General features: G+C 34.6%; 1 protein-coding gene across 1 annotated transcript in view; it reads right to left on the minus strand.

The window, feature by feature from the left end:
* Positions 1 to 15,099: 15,099 nt before the first annotated feature.
* The window catches only part of LOC140159390 (ATP-citrate synthase-like), a 60,724-nt gene continuing 52,838 nt past the window's right edge, over positions 15,100 to 22,985 (minus strand). The window contains exons 25-27 of the mRNA XM_072182847.1: positions 22,769 to 22,851; positions 21,983 to 22,059; positions 15,100 to 16,672 (exon numbers count right to left, since the gene is read on the minus strand). Of these exons, the coding sequence (XP_072038948.1) occupies positions 16,584 to 16,672; positions 21,983 to 22,059; positions 22,769 to 22,851 (249 nt within the window). The 3' untranslated portion in view covers positions 15,100 to 16,583. The remainder of the gene's footprint in view (positions 16,673 to 21,982; positions 22,060 to 22,768; positions 22,852 to 22,985) is intronic.

The raw sequence follows: 22,985 nt of genomic DNA on the forward strand, positions 1-22,985 counted from the left end.
GCTCAATCCTTTACCCAACATTCCCCAATCAAGCTTCTGCTGGATCGTTCGTAAAGACTTGAATTGGTATCCCTACAAACTATAGTACCGTAATGGACTTTGTTGAATATTAATTAAAAGCAAAAGTTGTCTTTTAAACAATAAATCCTGTTAGCACTTTGCTGATTCGTCGAGATTGAAATGCATGGATGAAAATCAATCAGCCGTGTGCAGCTACAAAAATGGGTGGTTGTATTCAAATGAGTATAACTTTAGTTTGCTGTGAGCAATTTCAACAATTCTTGTTTTTATTTAGACGTATAAAATTTGCTCTTTCCAGTGGTATTTTTATTTTTAGCAGATTCTTTGCAGATCTTGAGTTGCAGCCCCTCAAACATGAGTTTACTTCTTTTTGACTCAGCCTGTATATCTACAAGATTACAAGTCAATAAAACACGCTTGCGATGTAATCACTGGTTGTATTTATTAAAATCTGTATGATGCCCATTATACAATTATTTTGTAGTTATACGAAACCTTATCAATATCAAATTAATTTTGTCATTCAGCCGGCGGCTATTTGAGATATTTAATTTGTTTTTTTCTTTTGCAATATAAAAATATATATATTTATATAAAAATAGACTATAAAATATATCCACTTGGGATATATTCGGAACAATAGTAGTAGCTTTGTGTGCATATAGTATAAGCTTATCTTCAATATGAAAAATATCAGCATTTATAAACATTTTACATTATTTTTAAGCGATATAGTCAGCAGGTATAGCCTATACTTTCATTCATACTAATTTCAAATGTTTGCCTATACAAATTGGACTCGATTAGCAAGTTTAAATAATTATTATTTTGTGTCATAAAAACAGCAGTTGGAAAATCGTCATATTGATTTTATTACTGGCCTCATTTACCTATACCGGACATCAAGAGGAACGAAAGATGCACGCTGCACATCTTCGAGGGTGCATATTAAAATTAATAATAATTTTCAACAGGTGTACACCGCCGCTTAAATGTTTGCTTTTGAGTTTTGATCGTTTGCAAAATCAAAATTAAATTATCTACTTTTCATAAATCGGACATACTTTAAAGCTCAAACAAACCTTTTGCAAACCATAAAAGGTTATAACATGAAACGTATGGGCTACGCTAATGCTGTTCACTTTATCTCTCGAATAAATTAATAAGCTGATTGCAGAGCATCTGTAACTTTCAAGCAATTTGCATGCATTTGTGTGACTTTTGTACTTGACTTAACACGTCTTAACCGGCGGGATTGGTACCAGTGGTCACAGCCGACCACTCTATAGTATCCAATTCTAGCTCTGCCTTCGGTCGCCAATGCACCATCTACAGGCACCATTGTAAATATAGTGAGTTGTAGGTTGATTTACGATGACTATTTAAAACATGGTTAGTAGACGATATTAATACACGTAGACGAATTCACACAGACATTTATAACAGTTCCAAGCCTCGGACAGCCAAACGGCCGTCTTTTATTTCCTTAGCAAGCCATGCTAATAGTATTCTTACACAGGTAGATAAATATTGCTCCGTACAAGAACTGACCAAGATCTGGGAAGAAAACTCCCCTTATATAGTTTTTGCCCGCATTCCTTTCCAGAACCTATTGTTCTGGTCAGGATGCGGGTGTGAATTGTCTTGGGGGCTTTTGGTATTATTAATGGTTTTTAAGGGAAAATACAATAGAAATGAGGATCATGTTTTGACAACCCGATTGTGTTGTCCAAACATGATCGCAATAATTACAAAGGGGGATGAGGTAAGTCACAAGACTGTGTTTGTATAACTGAACTCGTTTATACAAACACAGCCTTGAGTAAACTAAAGAGAGTAATTAAATGGGGTAACTTCGGCAGGATAAGAGACATTATGTTTACTTTAACACTTAAAGATCCTGGCGATTGAGACTTAATGTCTGTTAAGTGATGGGTGTTGGTAGGTATTGTTGACATAAAACATGTTAACATATTAATAATATTTGGATAGTCACTCGTTATGGGATTAGGTAATAATACTATTTTGGTAGGTTTGTACCTCTTACATTCACATCCCCTTGGAAAAGTAACGCTCCGCGTTATGAACTTGAACTGACAGTAGTGGATATCCACTACTATAAGTTCGTTCGGTGGGAGGTGCCTTTGGGGGCATGAATGTAAGTAGATAAGTTTGGGATTGAACAACAAAAACAATGAATTTGAAATGGGCTGGGGTGGTACCGAGGAATGGAAAAGGTATAACATACTAGTACATATATACATATTTATACAATTATAATGAACAAGCATTTGTATGGACGTAACGAATTTGTCATGTGGAATGAACAGAAAGAGGAATATGAACATGTAAATTCAAGTCAAATGTGAGGTAGTTTCGGTTATAGTTCTAGTACAATGTACATGTACCTCCTGTTCATTCCATTATACATACACGAAGATTATAAATAATATGAATGAAATTTACACAACATAAATAGTTGACTAGCTACACAAGTAATTTATGAATCATTTGGTTTTCATAACTTCAGTATTGCTTGGTACCTGTTTGTTGGCCCACAAGAGCATGTTTGCTCATTATGTGTATTGGCACGATGCGGGGACCTGAGACGGGTGCCAAGCCATTACTGATAAGTCGATTACTCTAGCAGTGTTTGCGCAAAACCTGTAAAATTCTAGTGTTTGTTTTGGTTTATCTTTGAATATACTAATATCAACTTTTTGGTCGCTGGTAGTGGTAGTTTACACTAGGATGTGTAAACATGCTTATAAATATAATTGGTTTGTAATGGTTTTGCGATTCATGGCTAGGGTATCTATTACTACAAAGAAAATACATAGATTTGTAATTAATGTGGTGGTGTTGTTTTAATGTTGTGTGTGATTTTGTGATTGAATATTATGACGCCATGATGCTGAGAATTTGGTTAATTAAATGATTTGGAAATGGGGATGCCTTAAGCGTCAAACTTTCCGTATCACCCTGTGGACCCAGTTTGACTGAGCGGCTTATCACATCACTCTGTTAAGGGATTGTCCAGCTGGTATATCCGAATGATGCTTTACCTAGTCTCCATGGAGTACTACCAGATCGGTGCGCTTACAAACTCCGTGTTTTTACTTCTTAAGAAGAGCTGAATAAAATTAAATAAATATATTGGGCTGTATATGCAGTCAAAGCAGGAGCTCATGTAACGGTAGGTGCCTTGTCGCGTTTACCCGCCTCATTTGTGGTGAGGGATCATGGCTAAGGTATATGAAAATGAAGGTACAGTATAAAATCATAGATTGTGAAAACATAATATGATAAAATAAGGTTTCAAAATATTGCGATCATGGGCGTGTGTGTTGGATGTGAATGTCTTGTAGTGGGTGATATGTATATTAGTATTTTGATTATGACACACTTTTCTTACGATAAATAAATTGATATATTATCAAAATGCACATCAATAAATCTTATACCTGAACAACATTTATAATTGTGGTTGATATAAATATAGGATAATATTGACCTGAGGTTGAAATTGATACAGAACTACAAAGATATTGTTTTGATTAGGCCTATTCATATCAGTAGCACTCATTGTTGAATTAATGTACAGGAATAGGCTTATGGTAATCTTTTATATAGATATTAACCGAATTGTTGATACGTACAATAACTACTACAATCTGTGTGAATATGGTCTGATAGTCAGTTATACCAATTTCCATGATTGAATAAAATTATTTGCAAATCAATTGTGGAAGAATATATTATGGTGTTCATGAGCATTATTTCATAATGTTGGTTACATTACATGTATGAAGCTATACGTCTTTGATTCGTAAATAATGATAACATCTTTTGTTATATACTTGATGAAGTTATGGATAATCCTCAATGTGCACTGATGACATACTAATTCTACTTTATCGGCTATTTGATATAGCGCCCCTTATAGCGCTGGGTTAACATCAAGTACACCGAGGATGCCAAAACCTATGGTCATGTATAATCACCATGAGGGTGTATTATGACAACGGTATCAATAATTTCACTTGTTAAATGGTCATTATCATCAAACAACATGGTATCTCGAACCCCGTCTCAAGCCTTGCCTGTCTGACTCGGTGAGACCAAGCTATATGCCGTTAATTTTGGTACTGGCCAGGTACCAATAAATTCATAGGCATTAACATTATAGTCCCTGGAACACCTAGGATGCTCCCTGAAAATACCTATAGAAGTGTAATGAAATTCTCACTTTTCATTTAAATTATTGTGAAATGTTTATTTTTCGATATAGATCAATTAATTGATTAACTTGGGGTGTTTGATGTTTTAATCTCTGAACGAATTAAGATACTTAATGTTATATTTGGTTATGCAGGTCAAGTTCGGTGAAATAAATTTTAAATTTTAAAGATGACCAAGGTATGTATGTGCCAACAATAGAATAGGCTGTATAGCATAATTCTTTTTATATGATTTGCTTCCTTTTGGAATTTTTATCTTACTTAAATACTTAAATTACACACGGCATACCAAGTTATATAATAGGTATTTTAACTACATACTCTAATTTGTACTATTCTATTGTATCGTAAAAGGGATTCTTACTATTCAATATACACTGAATACATTTTAGGTTCAAGTATTTCCATAAAAGTTTATGATTGATGGATTTGATGATAATAGTATGAAGGAGTATGGGTTTGTTTTGATGGGTGATGCATTACTAACAGTGGTATTTAATAATGCACTGTAAAAGTAGTGACAATGTGTACTTGCATGGTTGCTATTTTGGCATTAAATATCTATTGTATATAAAGTAAATAAAAAGAACTAAACTAGTTAGTACATAAAACTAAAACACGGCAAACGTTAATACATACCTAAAATTATAAATCACCCTGCAGGGTCTTATTATACAACTGGTTTGAATAAAGATATGGTTAAATAAAATGCAGGTAAACAATAATATATATTAGAATTATTGATTGTCATGATTGTGTACTCGTTGAAGTGGTGGACCATGGGTGTTTAAAAAAAAATGCATTATAATACTTGTTTGGGACAAGTGTTTGATTTGGTTGCGAAACATTAATGGATGGAAAAAGTTAAGTATTTCTGATGACCTGCTCTAAAGTGAGGAATATATTGGTTCCAAAAGGGAAACATTTGTAAATAAGATGCGTTATTGATAGAGTACATAATCATTCAACTTTGTTGCATCACGAAGTAAAATAATACTTAGTCTACTTTCTGAAATGGATTATAGGAAGTATTATAGGATGACATAATCATGATAATGAGATAAGTGAGTACAATGCAATATATTTGCTGAGTGTGTATGCCTGATGTAAAGCACTTTTGAGGTAAATAAAAGCTATTGAAACTGGGGTAACTGGCATATGCAAATAATATCACGAAGTATAACAAAGGTGAATGGATACATACAGTTATGTGGATACATACAGTAAAATTTACAGTTATATCATGGAAGAAAGTTTGCTAGCCCATAGCCTTGGAAATCCACAAGAGCAATGTAGTTAATGTTCAGAGAATATTATGATTAAGGTAAGAGGGCTAGTAAAATTCCTTTTACATGTATATATATATACAGTTTTATGAACTACAGTCACTGATTGAAAATTCAAGGAGTTCAATAGCATGTGTAATTGTTAAATTGTTGAAACAGGCTGCTTTAACTGTTGCTTTTAATTGGGGGTGTTTGAATTTGTGGAAGAAAACTAGCTGAAAGTAACGTTGGTTGAATACGATATGATATAGCTGGGATAGTGACATTAATGCTCTGATGCTCATGCCCAGGATTCGGTAAGAGGCGATATCCAAATTGTGCACGCGTGGTGATGTAAAATAAAGCAAATCAACACTCGGAACATTGTAGAATGTAGAAATTAAGGAACATGTTTGAAATAACAGTTGAATTGAAGGATAAAATATTAGATGAAACAAAATCAATCATGGAGAAATGTGATCTTTGACATCCGACCAAAACACAATGAGTACCGTGCATTACACTGTTTCAACAAAAGTGAAAATCTATAGTGGACGTGATAGATTTGACATCCGTTTCCCCGCATTCGTTGGATGAATGGTAAATTTTGGTTACCTGGAAGATTTCAAATTTTATTTCTGCAAAGTTGAGGGTCGTTGGCAGATGTCCCAAGGCAATTGAAAGAAAATTATTTTGGCAGGGTGGGAGTGTAAATTACATGTATAGTGTGAATGACACGGGAACTCAATATTAAATGTGATATGAGATAATAGTAATTATACAAAATATAAAATAATACTACCTTAAATCTGAGAAAATATCATCACATAACACAAAATACACATGTATATTTGTAGCAAAATAACATACACTGATAGTCTCACATGTCACTGTACGTGGATCTGCAGAGATGATCTTGAAGATTGGGTAAATTCATGGTGATGTAAATCCAAATGGTGGTAAAAGTGATGACAAGTGTTCAATTATTAAGCTGTTGATGTGAATACGAAGCAAAAGATGGATTTGACGAATGTCCAAAATCTGGTGTGCGATGCTGTAGATATTATGAAAATGAAGTAAATGTCGAAATGATGAATTCCCGAAAGAGGTTGTCTGTATTATCATGTCAAATGATGAATTCCGAAAATAGTCTGCAGTAAGTAAAATTAATGTCCAATGCCGGTCCATATGAAGTTAAAGGCAGCTCCAGTAAAATGATGAGTATCCAAATTGAAATGGCTATGAAGAATGATGAAATCCAAAATTAGTCTGCAGTAAAATTAACGTCCAATTGCAGTAAACAGCATGCAGCAGTTGATGATGTGGAGGAAAAGTTTTGTCCAAAAGTGGCTCATATTGATGATTCCGGGATCTGTGGCGATTGGGTGTTGTATTGCTCCAGATGACATTTCAAGTCAGTGGTGTAATAATGATTGGCTACGGGACGATCGGTGTGGGAACCAGTGTAAATATAGTGAGTTGTAGGTTGATTTACGATGACTATTTAAAACATGGTTAGTAGACGATATTAATACACGTAGACGAATTCACACAGACATTTATAACAGTTCAAGCCTCGGACAGCCAAACGGCCGTCTTTTATTTCCTTAGCAAGCCATGCTAATAGTATTCTTACACAGGTAGATAAATATTGCTCCGTACAAGAACTGACCAAGATCTGGGAAGAAAACTCCCCTTATATAGTTTTTGCCCGCATTCCTTTCCAGAACCTATTGTTCTGGTCAGGATGCGGTGTGAATTGTCTTGGGGCTTTTGGTATTATTAATGGTTTTAAGGAAAATACAATAGAAATGAGGATCATGTTTTGACAACCCGATTGTGTTGTCCAAACATGATCGCAATAATTACAAAGGGGGATGAGGTAAGTCACAAGACTGTGTTTGTATAACTGAACTCGTTTATACAAACACAGCCTTGAGTAAACTAAAGAGAGTAATTAAATGGGGTAACTTCGGCAGGATAAGAGACATTATGTTTACTTTAACACTTAAAGATCCTGGCGATTGAGACTTAATGTCTGTTAAGTGATGGGTGTTGGTAGGTATTGTTGACATAAAACATGTTAACATATTAATAATATTTGGATAGTCACTCGTTATGGGATTAGGTAATAATACTATTTTGGTAGGTTTGTACCTCTTACACCATCGGCCGGCGCAGGGCTCTGAGGTACAGATCACACTGTGTCTCGCCAACAAACGGAGCAGCCCAAATAATGGCGCTGGGCCGATGTTGGAGACTGGTGAATCTGGGTATTTTGTATTGTTGCGATCTTGTTGCAGGATGTGCGATGTGCACCCCATGAGTGTCATGTGTACACTCCATGCAAGCAGTCAGTCAAGTAAATCCCATAGATGGACAGAGAGGGGCGTCACAGGAAACTTGCTTTTAAAATGTGCACCCCATGAGTGTCCTGTTGGTACACTCCATGCAAACGGTCAGTCAAGTAAATCCCATAGATGGACGGAGAGGAGAGTCACAGGAAACCTGCTTTTAACAATGCAGAATGCTTCAGGAAAAGCTTAGGAAAGTATCCCAGAGAGGCTTGTATTTCTTGAAGGTAATTGGTTTGTTTCTTTTAAATAGTAACGGTTTTGGTTTGCTTCTTTATTTTTTTTAGAACAAATATTTCGGATTGTTTCTTTCAAATCCTAAACCAGGCTTGAACCAAATTCGTCTAGCTTAGAGGTTTGGTTTGTTTGATATGACAAACTATAATACAGTATGAAAGCTGTAAGTCGTTTCATTGTAATAAATAATATCAGTTTTGGAATTTTGATTTCTTTTATAACAAGACAAATGCACAGGGCATTATTCAATAATAAATTTTGAGTGTGTTAATTGCTCCAAGTTGTTCCTTTAGAAAACTATAAGATATTAAATTCAATTTTCGAAAACTTGGTTCCACCAAATCAGAATGCAAAATGATTTAAAATGCAGAATGCTTCAGGAAAAGCTTAGGAAAGTATCTCAGAGAGGCGTGTATTTCTTGAAGGTAATTGGTTTGTTTCTTTAAAATAGTAACGGTTTTGGTTTGCTTTTTTTTTAGAAATTTTTTTTTCGGATTGTTTCTTCCAAATCCTAAACCAGGGCTTGAACCAAAATAATCCATAATATCAGTTTTGGAATTTTGATTTCTTTCATAACAAGACGGCATTATTCCATAATAAATTTTGGGTTAATCATTTCTATCAAATAATTGTTAACGTATACACCTTTTTACTGGCAAGTGGTACACCCGTTGCAACCTATGATATTAATGTTGATAAAAAAATATATGGCCAAATCTTATATCTTATTCATAAGTGTTATAAAAGTCGCGAAAATACATATTCATTATAGGCCTGCTGACTCTATTCACATGATGATTTCAATATCTATAACTCTTTCAATATGGATCTATGTATAGTTGAATTAAAGCCTCCATGACGGGCGTTCTTGGCTGTCCTGCGACGGGTCTCCAGAACATCAACCGTCTCCATTTGGATTTGCGATGTTTCTTTTGCTGAAAACAGAAGGTAAGAAAGAAGAACAAAATGTTAATCTCTATATTAAAGCTTATTATTTATGAAATCATTTTTTTTGTTATAATATTATTCACTCTTTAACAAATATTTTTGAACATATTGAATGTAGTTGAGCTGCAATTTGATTTTTTTTTATTCTATGCTAATATTTCTAAATGTTGCAAGTATGGTGCTGGTGCTTTTTAAAGCGTTATTGTGACCTGGTTGAAAACAAATAATTGATGGGCTTTAATTTTTTTTTAGTATCTTATATAGGCCTATATGTTTTTCAAATGTCACAAGCTTTCATATTGGTATTATGAAAAAGGCATCAATTACTCCCCAAGTTCAAAGAAAACGAACATACGAGAATGCTTAAATTAAAAACAAAAAACTGGAAAAAGAACACCCAGTAGGCCTTCTGGGTCCAATTGCTCAAAGCTTGGGTAGTGGTCAGGCTTTCTAAGCCAGCAGGCTGGCCCACCAAGTGGATCCATTTTATTGACTTATCTTTCTAGGTGATGTACATGTATGTGAAAGCATTGGTACCACTAGCTATGCTTCGAGAAACCGGCCCCTTGAGTTTAGCATTGTTGCAGCGAGTGTGGTTTTGTGTAAAACGATTTCATACAACAACGTTTTGATATTCACCTGGTGACGCCGCCAACACATCAGGTGGACGAGGACCACTTTACTGAAGTCTTTCCTTCTTTGGATTTCTTTATCCAACATTTCCTCTCTGTGAAAATAACGACAAACGCGAATATTAATATGGAAAATCCGAATGTGAACACAAAAAAGTAGGCCTACTAATATTTTCTGCATTACAAAGTAGAGAGCACGACGGTTATTTCTGCGGTTTAGGCTACCTATGACTGGCTAAAAAGACGATCCAGTAGAAGTGGTAATGGTGAATCCAACGGACGAGAACACAAAACACATCAAGGATCAAAAAATGATAGGCCTACAAGTGGATACCTTGAATATGAACAACTGGAAAGAAAAAGAGCAAGGAACACCAACGTGACGTGGGAAAATATCTATTTGAAAATAAAATTTGGAATGATTCGTTTCTCGCACTATTTCCTATTTCACGACAATGCAGTTTATAATTTTCAGAAATTACACCCCACACACCCCCCCCACCCCACACACACACACAAACACCAAATGGTAGGGCATATTATTATAATATTTCCCCCGCTTCCTATCTCTCTATCTATTTGGGGTTTTTTCTCCCATAAATGAGTCAGAATATACGAACTTCGGGAACCCGCCATCGATAGCTCAGTGCACATTAGGCCTATATTTTGCGGGCGGGAAGCCGGGAAGAGCGGATGATTTTCCCTTTTATATAAAAACTTACGGCGTGAATTCGTCTTCCTCTGGTACGTCGAATTTGTACCCCAGGTCATTTCCATCTCGAATTCGCATGGAATTCGCTAAGGCAAATTTCAGAAATGACGACATTTTGTGAGCAATTTCTCTTGTTCGTTGTTATCAGATCGATTTGAGCAAGTTTGTTTGTTGTTAGCAACCGTGCGGCGCATGCGCAATAGTTTTTGCGCGATGGATAACTTGAACGCGCTTGAAACATCGCGCATCACGTCACAATGCTGCGCCCTTATTAGGCGAGCAGCGTGCTGTTTAAAAATTTTATACGCGCTCATGCATATTTTGTTGATTTGAAATGTTTGGCTTCAATTTGGTCGCTTTGAAGTTGAACATGAATAGCGAGCGAGAAGTGGTGTTGATTCGCTGTTGTGGAATTGAAGACTATTTCATTTCAGCTATTATTTCACCATAATCATCATCATTATTGAGATGGGATAGTCACGATCAGACCTGATACTAATATAGACTTACCACATCAGGGTTGTATGTTATGTAATTAGAATACAATTAAGTAAAAAGTAGGAAACTACCGTGAAAAATTGGGCGAGCTTTCGGCCATAGGCCTTTTTCATAGCCATGATATAATAGGCCTACTTGTGAAAACAAAACATACACAAGGAATGATGAACGTTGATAAACGCGCGTGCGAGTGAGGGACGAAAGCGCGAGCGGAAAAGCACATTTTATATACTTCACGCCCAATTTTATATACTTGACGGTAGTTTCCTACATTTTACTTTTGTATTCATCATCACACTGCCGACGCAGCTTTTTACTGTTATGTAATTAGGCCTACTTTGAGATGGGATAGTCACGATCTCAGACCTGATACTAACGTAGACTTACCACATCAGGGTTGTCTGTTGTGTAATTACTTTGAGATGGGATAGTCACGATCTCAGACCTGTTGTATTATTACAGACTTGACATTTAATATGGAATACTTTTTCACAAAATTCCAAGACTGATCGGGTAGAGCATATTAATACCTACCATGGGTAGAGGTCTGCATAAACAGCACAGGCTAAATATTAATTGGGGTGTGTCGGGAGATGGTGTAAAATAATTGTTTGGCAGATAATGTGCTCTCCATTAGTTTACATTATGGCGCTCATAATGTAGACTTACCACATCAGGGTTGTCTGTTGTATAATTACTTTGAGATGGGATAGTCACGATCTCAGACCTGATACTAACGTAGACTTACCACATCAGGGTTGTCTGTTGTGTAATTACTTTGAGATGGGATAGTCACGATCTCAGACTTGATACTAACGTAGACTTATCACATCAGGGTTGTCTGTTGTGAAATTACTTTGAGATGGGATAGTCACGATCTCAGACCTGATACTAACGTAGACTTACCACATCAGGGTTGTCTGTTGTGTTATTACTTTGAGATGGGATAGTCACGATCTCAGACCTGATACTAACGTAGACTTACCACATCAGGGTTGTCTGATGTGAAATTACTTTGAGATGGGATAGTCACGATCTCAGACCTGATACTAACGTAGACTTACCACATCAGGGTTGTCTGTTGTGTTATTACTTTGAGATGGGATAGTCACGATCTCAGACCTGATACTAACGTAGACTTACCACATCAGGGTTTTCTGATGTGAAATTACTTTGAGATGGGATAGTCACGATCTCAGACCTGATACTAACGTAGACTTACCACATCAGGGTTGTCTGTTGTGTTATTACTTTGAGATGGGATAGTCACGATCTCAGACCTGATACTAACGTAGACTTACCACATCAGGGTTGTCTGTTGTGTTCACAGAATTAGAGAAGGAGAACCGGGACTCCCTATACCGCCACGTACAATCGCGCCGTCAGCTATGGGGAGAAAATTGGGGGTATTCGGGTCCTTGCCGACGGTGCGCGGAGACGAACGAAAACAATTATGCGTCTCATCTGAAGCGTCTTGGGCCTCGCGTGCAGGTTTGTGTGTAATTACTTTAAGACGAGCAATTAAGTGTCATCAGCTAATTAATTAGTCAGGGCGCGGCATGCCAAGGAGTCAAGAAGCAAATAAAAATTGCAGCTTTATGACCACATATTTTGTTCCCTGGTTATTTAGGTATGATGGTCTCAGGCCAAAATGGATTCCAGAACAATATATCAGATTTGATTCGAACAGGCCTTTAAACCCAAAATGGATGCCATTTCATTATTGCACTGGGTCTATTGTTTGCATTTTCTTTTCTTGTATTGTAATACTGTATATATTCGCCTAATGGCGCCAATGGGCTCCTTTGCCTTTGGGTAAGTTTCACGTACAAATAGAGTGTTCACTCCTCTGAAAATCTGAACAAGAATTAAGGATTCTTGTCCTTATATGCTGTGGTTGGATTTTTACGAATGGGCACTTTTAATTTGTGCCCAAAATCCCATTTATTATCAATTGATCCCTTATGTGCTACAGGCGAATCTTTCAGGTATATCATATTCTTTGCACACCAACTAGACAATGAAGACAACAAATCCATTTTGTAATAATTTAAATGTTTTACTAAAATATTACATCTTGTTACAATAGTTTTTGTTAATTTCAAGTTGTTGGCATAATGCCATGAGTTCAATATAGTTTAATCTCTACATTTCAAACAATTACTTACTACTCCGTCCATAGTAATAACACTGTTACAAGTAAACATCCACTAGTGACTACGATTATTGCTGTGATGCAGATTTGAATAAAATTCTCTTTAAAAGGGAATGGGTGCTTACATGTCACACCCTGAATGGTTTGCTAAATCCATTATGAAATGGAACTTTCTCCCTAAACATTCAGAACTTCTGATCAAATTACATCCATATAATATTGCTGCAAAATCAGATATTAATCACCGGAGACTTTCTTACAGCATTTCTGATTGGGTAATTATGTGAAACATTAATCCGATTGACCAATTAAAATACTGGTTCTAACTATGTAAGCTCAATCCTCTTCACCCCTACCGCCATTCTTACCATGTCGCTGATTGGCTCAATAAATCATAATATTCTTATTGTAACCAATCACCAGGTAGTTCTCATGGGTGAGGGGTTAACATTATGAAGATGCAATTTGACCAGAAAAATTGAAATTATTGGTTATATCATCTTGGCAGAATATAAGAGAACTGATTGGTTGGAGGTGGGTTTCTTATTTTAATAACAACCTCTATTTCTTTGGTATATACATCACAAATAGCACACTTTGAGGGTCACAAAACATGGGTGTTACCTGGTTACCTGGAATTCATCAGTGGGGTTTTACACTAAGATACAGTAATCAAAAAATACAGTGTTACCACAATAATTTGACATGTTCCATTATATTCTAGCCACCCATGTGTGAAAAGAAGAACAATTTGTTAAATCACCTTCCTTTTACATATTACCTCCATTAAGTGCCTACAATTACAAAATGTTATTCAAAACCCTCTATTTTCAGTATCTTCTGTTGAATACAATATAACTTAATAATAAACCTAATATGGAGGAAAATACTTAGCTGCTTACAACATTATTCCCACTACATCCAGGACTTTGGATATTGGGTTATCCATCAGGGAACAATTCACCCGAGAACCACTCCCATTTTTAAACAGCATTTTTGATTGGTTAATTATATATACTCATCTGAGCGACCAATTAAAATGTAGCTTCTAAATATTCAAGCTCAATCCTCTTCAGCCCTACCTCTATTCTTACCAGACTGCCGATTGGTTCAATACATCATGTGACCCATCAGCAGGGAGTTCTCATGGGGTTAATAGAAATATTTAATTTCTTATTAACCTTTTGTCTACTCAATTATACATCTATAAATTTTATAAATTGTAATAGACTATAATTACTATAGAATATTTACTTTTGAGGTTGGATATATTCAACACAACATTAAACAAGGTGTACAGTCCCGGGGTACAATCTGTCCTTGACAATGCTTTAACAAATAGTTTGAAATCTGCAAGTAAATTTAACCCTTGACATTCATCATAGCTGATCAACTGTTTTAAAATAAATACTGAAAGTTATTGAAAGTAAAATATGTTTATCACAGGTTTACAAACAAACATAAATAAATCATAATTAAACAAATTATCTCAGTCTCATATCAGAAAAAGAAATGTGTACACAACTTGGTCATCAACTTATTGAAAAAAAATAAGGTAACATTACAAACTTAAAACTGTGTGCCGCATATTAAAATTTAATAGGTATACTACATGTACCATTCACACATAAATAAACTAGTGACAATAGTTTCTTTGGAAAACAGCTGCTCATTTTTGAAGATATCTTACCCTTCCCAGAATCCTTTGCAACATGATACATTCCTTCATTTCATCAAATGACTTTGTACACGGTACAGGTTAGGTTCCCTTTGTTTTCATTTTGAGAATATCACTGGCTAAGCATGGGTCAATAGTCAAGAAATAAACATATTTTGCAAGATCTGGACGTGATCTGTTCATTTGAGATACATTTAATCACTATCGACCAGGACTTTGTGACCCATGTTGCACTAGATAGCAAACCAGTACAGAAAGTTGAAATGTGAGAAATGCATTATGGGAAGGGGAACATATCTTCTCCTGAATCAAACATATCAATACATTTCTGGTTGTCACATCATTAGCTGGGTAGCTGCTATTTCAAACACAATATATTTATACTAATTCCTAACAGGTACAATACAATAATAATTGCACCTACACAAAAAGAGTATACTCAGTACATTAGTATCAAGTTGATCAATGCTACACTTCTTTCCAATTTAGTCATAAGTTTCATAAACCAAGGTCTTGGTTGTTTGACAGCTTGTTTCAAACCTACACTATAAGGTATGTGTACATTAAATGTCTGAAATAATACAGAATCAGTATCATTTTTAGCAAACTCATTTACTCAACTTGACCATGTGGTTTACACATGTATGGAATGCTTCATGAATTATCAAATAAATCCTACACAAATGTCTATAGTAGGAATTTCAATTGAGAGAGCACAGCTCTCAACAACTGTATTCAACCCAACCGCCATTGTATTTTGCGTATTTCAAACGTGAACGCATGACCTTGAATACAATACTAACCAATCACAAGTGTGTTAGCATGGTTGGATTTAATTCCGTGTTATGCACGCATAGTCGCACAACCTGACATACATTGCACAGTGTACGCAAAAAAATCATCACATTATGTCAGGCTGCGTTCAATCAACTGAAATTTCCACTATAGTACTTGAATAATAATGAATATTTAGGCCATATTTATATATTGGGATAACAGATCTATGGTTTAAAACCCTATATTCTATAGAGTTGTCATTTTTTTAGGAAACTATGTTTTTGTTTTCATAGGTTCTAATAGATTACATATATTGATATAAAATATAATAAATACAATTCAAATTTAAAGGAGGGTGGTCGCCACATGATATTTCCCCCATGGTTGACTGACCTTGACCTCACTCCCCTCAACTATGAAGTTTCATACCAGTATTTCAATCCCTTTTGGTTTGAGAGCAAATCATGTTCATTTGAAGAATGAATACGATAGAATACCGCACCAGGTCTGTGTGAATAATAAGTGGATTAATCCACTCTCAACACATTATTGGCTTGTAAAATCCAAACAAAACATATTTCAACCCTAAAATTTCACAGAATCACTAAGAAAAACATGGGATTTCCCCTATTACCAATATCTACCACTATTTAAATAGTTTTGATGGAAAAAGAGTGAGGATGAGGTTATTGATTGTACCACCTCCTTTAAGGTCAGCCACAAATGATCCTAATACACTTACTAATTTGCCAGGAAATAAGTAAATCAAATGCCACGACCTGATTTCAATCAGCCAATCAGGAACTTGCATCCAAATTTTTAAACTTGTCCATTACATCTACAAAATAGTGCTGTTAGGGCAATATTAATGAAACAGTGCTAGTGGAGTAGTGGTATATTTATTTTTAAACATACACATATTTTTTGTTACATAATATTTATGTAAGCAAATGCCTGGTGAACAAATAAAAATATACAAAATGGCGGATCTGTAACCATGGTAACAACATTGCTATGACAACGCACACTGATGACATACATCAATAGTGGGATTTGGTATATTTCTTATTGTATTTCTGGAAGCACGTAGGAGATATCATCCCATGGGTGACGGTACAGGCCTTGCTTCAATCTCTTCTGATCCAAGAAATGACCTAAAATAAAATAATAAAACAACATAAATATATGTTGATTACAAATATATCATAAAAATACCACTTGTCATTTTCAGGCATGAGAACCCTGGATGGAAATAGTCAAAAGAACTTAAATGAGGGAAAATGGGCAAATATTCCAAAATGTGCTGAAAATAAACAAAAATGCATAAATTGTGGCGACTAGAAAAAAAGGACATTCAGATTTAGACCTGATTAATATGTTCCAAAATGTGCTGAAAATAAACAAGAATACATACATTTATACACAATTTTATTTTACTTAACTAAATTTGACGGTTTAATTAACATTAAAAACGGAAATGATTAGGCCAACATAAAAAAGGGGTATCTCATAGCTGTCGTGAGCACTTTGCTGTGCATATTTATCTGGGAAAAATAGGCAAATTTAATTTTACTCAATTTATTTTTACCAAAATATTGATAAAAATGTATTAAAAGCATATGTTGGAAGAATTGTGTGATTAACACTTTAAATTAGTAAAAATTTCATTATGTGAATAAGAATACAAGTTTTGAAAGGGGAAAAATGCATTCGATTTTAAAATCTTTGCAAAATTTGGAACCTACTTTTGATACCTTAACATACAGCTATCCAAATTTATAGTATCATACAGTAATGCACTTGATTTGGTGTGGTAACTTAATTTGTGACAACATGCAACAAATGCATATTATTCAATTGTTTGCAAAAGTTTAAATACTGCAAACATACTGTGAAATGTTTGTGTAGTTTTTATTTTTGTGATTTTTGCAGCTTATTTCTAAGCTGTATATCTTAAAGCCCATGATTTTTTTTCAATATGTGAAATTTTTTGGATAAAACATTCCACAGACACTGTCAGACCTGCCAAAGTGTGAAAATATAATACTGCCAAAATTATCCCGCTATACATACAGTACAAGTAAATAACTTTGAACCCAAAATACAATATACCAATATATTATCCACACCATGACCTTTTTTGATTAGGTCATTTTCAAGACCACATAACCCTGATTTGTTGTTTGCAACTAAATCCAAGAAAAGTAAGATTTGTTTCAAAAACACACCCACATAGTTATGTGAAATAACATTTGCTACATTTTGAAACTTTTATTTAGCGGTCAAAAAAATATGAAAGTGGCAAATTAAGGCTAAAAAGAATATTTTAAAACTAAATTTTGAATTAAGATGTCATTATTTAGTGTTCAAAATGACACAGCATGAAATTGTGGTTGATTTACACAATTGAAGTACAAATATCTCTTGTTTTATACCTATTGTGAGTATCGAATCAAGTATGGGAACTTTTCTTCCAAATTTGTCTCAGAATTTCATATTTCACTAAAAAAACTATAAAAAAAACAACTAAAAAAACCCTGAAAAATCAATTTGCCATTTCAGCTGTCACGGAGGTGCTAAGCCAAACAAAAATAAATAATTATAAGTTCCAAAATGTGGCAAATCCAATTTCACATTGTTATGTAGTATGCCAAAAATGGGACAATAATCAAACAGCCTTTTTCCCTCGACTAAAAAAATGTGAGATGAACCTTTTAGCCTAAGTCACACTTTATACCTGGCCATATAACATTTGTGGTTTTAAAAAGGGAACTATATAAAGTCATAATAATACATAAACAGTGTTTCCTGTGGTTAAATAAAGGGAAGTATGATGACTCATTGACCAATGAGAAACACAATGGACTGGGGAATCCCCTTATATTGTACCATTGACTTTGATCACCCTTGGAAGAAAAACCATGTCAAATTGTTATTTTTTATAAGGTGGCACGCATGATCAATCTAAATAGGAAATAAACATTGATTTGAATTACATCGTTAAAAGTAATGATGATAAGTAAATAAAAGCATACATTTTCAGAAAGGAAATGATGCTCGAAATCCAACTAGCACAGCAGATTTCTGAAACAATGAGCAGTTTTTGATAAAAGCACCAAATTTGATTTTCCATGCCAATTTTTTTTCCGTCCACCATAACATCTTGCCTTAAAATTCCAAATCGATGAAAACTGCATATTTATGTTCTAAAAACACAAAACTAAAAACAGTTTTCTAATATTTTAAAATTTGTTTCTTCCTTTTTCCAATTTTGACAAACATTTAGGAATATAAAAGCAGTATAAGGTTCTTAGTTAAACATTTGAGAAAACTGTTTCTAGTTTTGTGTCTTTAGAGCAAAAATATGCAATTTTCATCAATCTGGAAATTTAGGGTAAATTGCATGCATACTTTTATGTACTTATCATCATTACCTTTAAAGATACAATACAAAACAATTGTTCCATTTTTAATGATTCTGTGTGCCCCCTTAAAGGGAAGTATGATGACTCATAGGCCACAACAAACTAAGAAACAAAATGGACTGGGAATTCCCTTTTCTTGTACCACTGACTTTGTTCACCCTGGGAAGAAAAACCATGTCACCAACAAACCTGTGGAAATGTTGTCATGGCAACACAAACTGGCACAATTCCAAATGGGGCCCTACAGATTGGATGGGGACTATGTGTGCATATTTGTTTTTGAGTTCTGACATAATTTTATCAAAATTCACACAAAAGAGGAGCTATTAATTATCTAGTAGTAATTTACCATTTAGATAAAAAACATTCAACATTAGGAATTGTTAAGTTATTTGTCAGTTATTAAGTTTATTTTTCAATTATGAAGATATTATGAAAATAAAGGTTTTTTATATTATTAAAATATTGTAACGGCGATCCAAGGACCCCCGTATTTTTTTTTAAGCTTTTCTATTTCGTATTTTTATTTGGTTTGTTTCCACCATCGCGATTAATTTTCCCTGCCAAATTTCAGCTCACCTTTTAATTAAATCTCATTCAAAGTCCCCTATCCTTTATTTTTCCATTTTAGTAGTATTTTTGCCTTGAGAACTGAAATTAAAACTATATAAATTCTTCCGATGTCCCGCTATGAAGGTCGCCATTTTTGTTATGCACACCGCGAGGATACTGCCAGCTGAAACGAAACTCCCAGTAGACCTAAAATATTGAAAAGCTTCCTGCATTATTCCATGATTACCGTCGGCAGCGTTCAGCATATTTTGATTAGCTTATCTTTTATTTCACCCTTTATTTTAGATTTGCTTTTGCGTGGTTGCTTTGTAGGCGGCGTCGCGAGGACTCAAAAACATGCGTCGCAGTAGCTATCGCCACAAATCATGTGACCCAAATTTGCCTCGCAAGTTAGGAAAGAATCGCGGACAGTAATCATTGGAACATGCAGGAGATTCTAAAACAATTCACTTCTTGCTTTGGGACCAAAGAGGACGGTCATTCTTCAGACTTTATCACATATGGAAGTGCATGACTTGACTCAGTTGATTTTGGATCAATGATTTAGGTATGACTATATGATCGGTTAATTTTAAATTGACCAAGCCGCTTGGTGGGAATTCCCACCAAGGAGGCTATTTTGCTATTTTTATGGCAAAATGACTTATTTATATTTTACCCGGTGATCGGATCGTCATCTCGTATTTTGAAATTGATTTGCTAATTTGTAAGCACTTTCATTTATTTTAATTAATTTAACTTTCGGCTTGATCGTCGCCGGCGATTTGCTGTTTATGATGATCACAATTTTTAAGCTTCCATAAAATACGAGATGAAATGCCATCACCGGTATTATTATTTTTTATGTCCCTTCCTAAGCTTAGATTTTGCATCCATGATATATTATTAATGTAAAATAGGTCTTTTAATGAACATGCATGCAATTAACATTGCCGTATTTTTGTGTTAGAAACTCCGTCAGATGACCTTCGGCCAAGTTTGTATTGCATGCATGCTTAAGGTGAAAGCACCTATATTTAATCACTTTAAGGCGATGATTCCCAAAAATTCTTAGTCTTAAAATTATATTCTAAAATGTGCACTTTGGATTTATTCCCATTTTGTAGGACTATGGATTCGCGTTTGGATTTTTATATTTTGGATTCCAACTTTGGATAAATTTAGATTCACTCCCATTTGGTAATAGATTCCTGATTATCGGTATTAAAAAGTAGGCCAGGATTCTCGGCAAGAAATCACTTTTAATTTGCTATAAAAATTTAGTTCCAAATTTCTTTGTATTTTTTTAAACCCTTGGGATTTATGGAAAGGAATAATTCTTGTATTTTATTGCCACTCTTCTCAGTCATAATTCATGACTTTCTTAAACAAGAAATTCCCTTAAAAAGGAGCCTGGGTTGAAATCCTGATTAAATATTTATAGGCTCAACTTCTCCATTTATATTTTATGTCACACTCTGATAAATATTTGTATTACCATTTTTAAATATATACGCATTATAATATAACAAATCTACGACAATCAAACTTCAATTTGTATTTCAGTTGTCATTTTATTTTACCATTTCAAAGTCTCAGTCTGAATTATTGTTTATTAATATATGAAATGAATGATGATGATTTTGAGGTCGAAGTCTTCCGATCATTTCATTCACCGTTTCACACGTAAATGGTTGATTTTATATGAGATGATTTGAGATATTGCGACTTCGACATCCAATCATCATCACGCATGGATGATCTTCCCTGTTCCCAATATATAGGCCTTTCTTTCATGACGTCCTTATCATATTATTTGATCATTCGAAATATGTCCTTTCATTTGCTCTTCAGTTTAGATATTAAATAGTTCTCTTCATAGCATAGTTCTCCATCTTTATATTATGATATGTGCAGCGCCCTCGTGAGGCTCGCGTCATCCTTGCAATATCAAATCATAAATGAAAATATAATTTTTGAATGAAAATTAATAGTCATAATATTAAGTTATTATTAATATAACAAATAATAATAAAATTACATGTGCAACAATTACAACTTTTAGAGTAGATCCTTGAGGTGGGTGTGGGGGGGGTGTGGGACTATACTCGAATTTCAATTTTTTTTTTTCAATGCATTTTGAAATCATTAATAGAGTATGACATGAGTACTAATTTATTCAAAACACATAGGCCTACAATTTTTTTTTAATCAACCATGAATGATTCTAGCATTTAGCTCTAGGTCCAGAGACACTCCAAAGCCGGAAATTTTTATTTATTTATTTTTAATTTCTGAAATTTTTCGAAAATTTGGGGTGGGACTTTACTCGAAAGTGGGACTATACTCGCGTCAGTACGGTATTATAACAAGGAAACATTGAGGCTTACAAGACGGGAATCGGAAAAATAGTACGACAACAAAACTGTGTTGTAACCCCATGAGAAAACGAAAGGTTAGGACCACATATTCTTAAGAAAGACTTACCGATGAATCCCATGCTTCGGCCTAACACAAACAGACCATTGAGGGCGCCAATCTCTATGTATTCATTAGCTTCCTCACTGCATGGAACAATAAAAAGTGAGGTAAAAAGATTAAAAGATGACCATGTCAAGAGAAGAAACTTGAGTAATACATTTTGCTCCCAAACGTGGAACTGGTCACAAAAGAATTCCTATTTCACTTTGATTGTATTTTATCATGCAACAGTATATTCCTGAAGTGGCTGTCTGTTGTTCGAGTATTTTCCCCATATTGGGCTATTACAGTTGAAATCCATTCCCCACCCCCTTAATCTCCCACACAGGGGGTATAGATTTCAAATGGAGTCACCCATTCAGGTAAACCTATTTGAAATTCACACTCCCTGTGTGGAAGATTAAGGTAATGTCTTCCATAAGGGTGTTTATTGTATTTACCAATCTTCCAAGTACTAAGATGATTTAATATCAAACAAACATGCAAACCCCACCCCTTGCATTATGGGTAAGTGCTGCCCACAAGACTTATCCTTTCCATTTCAGAGACCTCTATTTGAAACCCATTTGAAGTTCCACAGACTGTTGGCTACATTTTATTCCAAATAATTCAAGTTAGCTTCAAATTTGAGCTTCAAGCACTTAATTCTGAAAAACTTTTCCCCCAAAAGTCAAAACAGGGCCTCATTCTAGCTCTGGAACCCCATTTTATGTCACCAAAATCCCCCCAGGAAAACCATCTATTGTTATGATTACAATTGCGATAATAAAGAGATAAAAAAATGCAACTTACACTGTGAAGACACCACAGTTCCTGAGCAAGTCAACCATTGCAACTCCAATGAAGCCATCAACATTCAGGATTAAGTTGGGTTTCTGTCAACACATCAAAAATTGAAATATGAATATCACAATATTTTTAAGGTCTCAAACAGTTCCCCCTCCACCAGGATTTTATAAAATCGATATATTGGCCACTCAATATTGATAAAAATTGATCAATTGACTTT

Source organism: Amphiura filiformis, chromosome 8 (assembly GCF_039555335.1).
Source record: "Amphiura filiformis chromosome 8, Afil_fr2py, whole genome shotgun sequence".
In the NCBI taxonomy this organism is placed as follows: Eukaryota; Metazoa; Echinodermata; class Ophiuroidea; order Amphilepidida; family Amphiuridae; genus Amphiura; species Amphiura filiformis.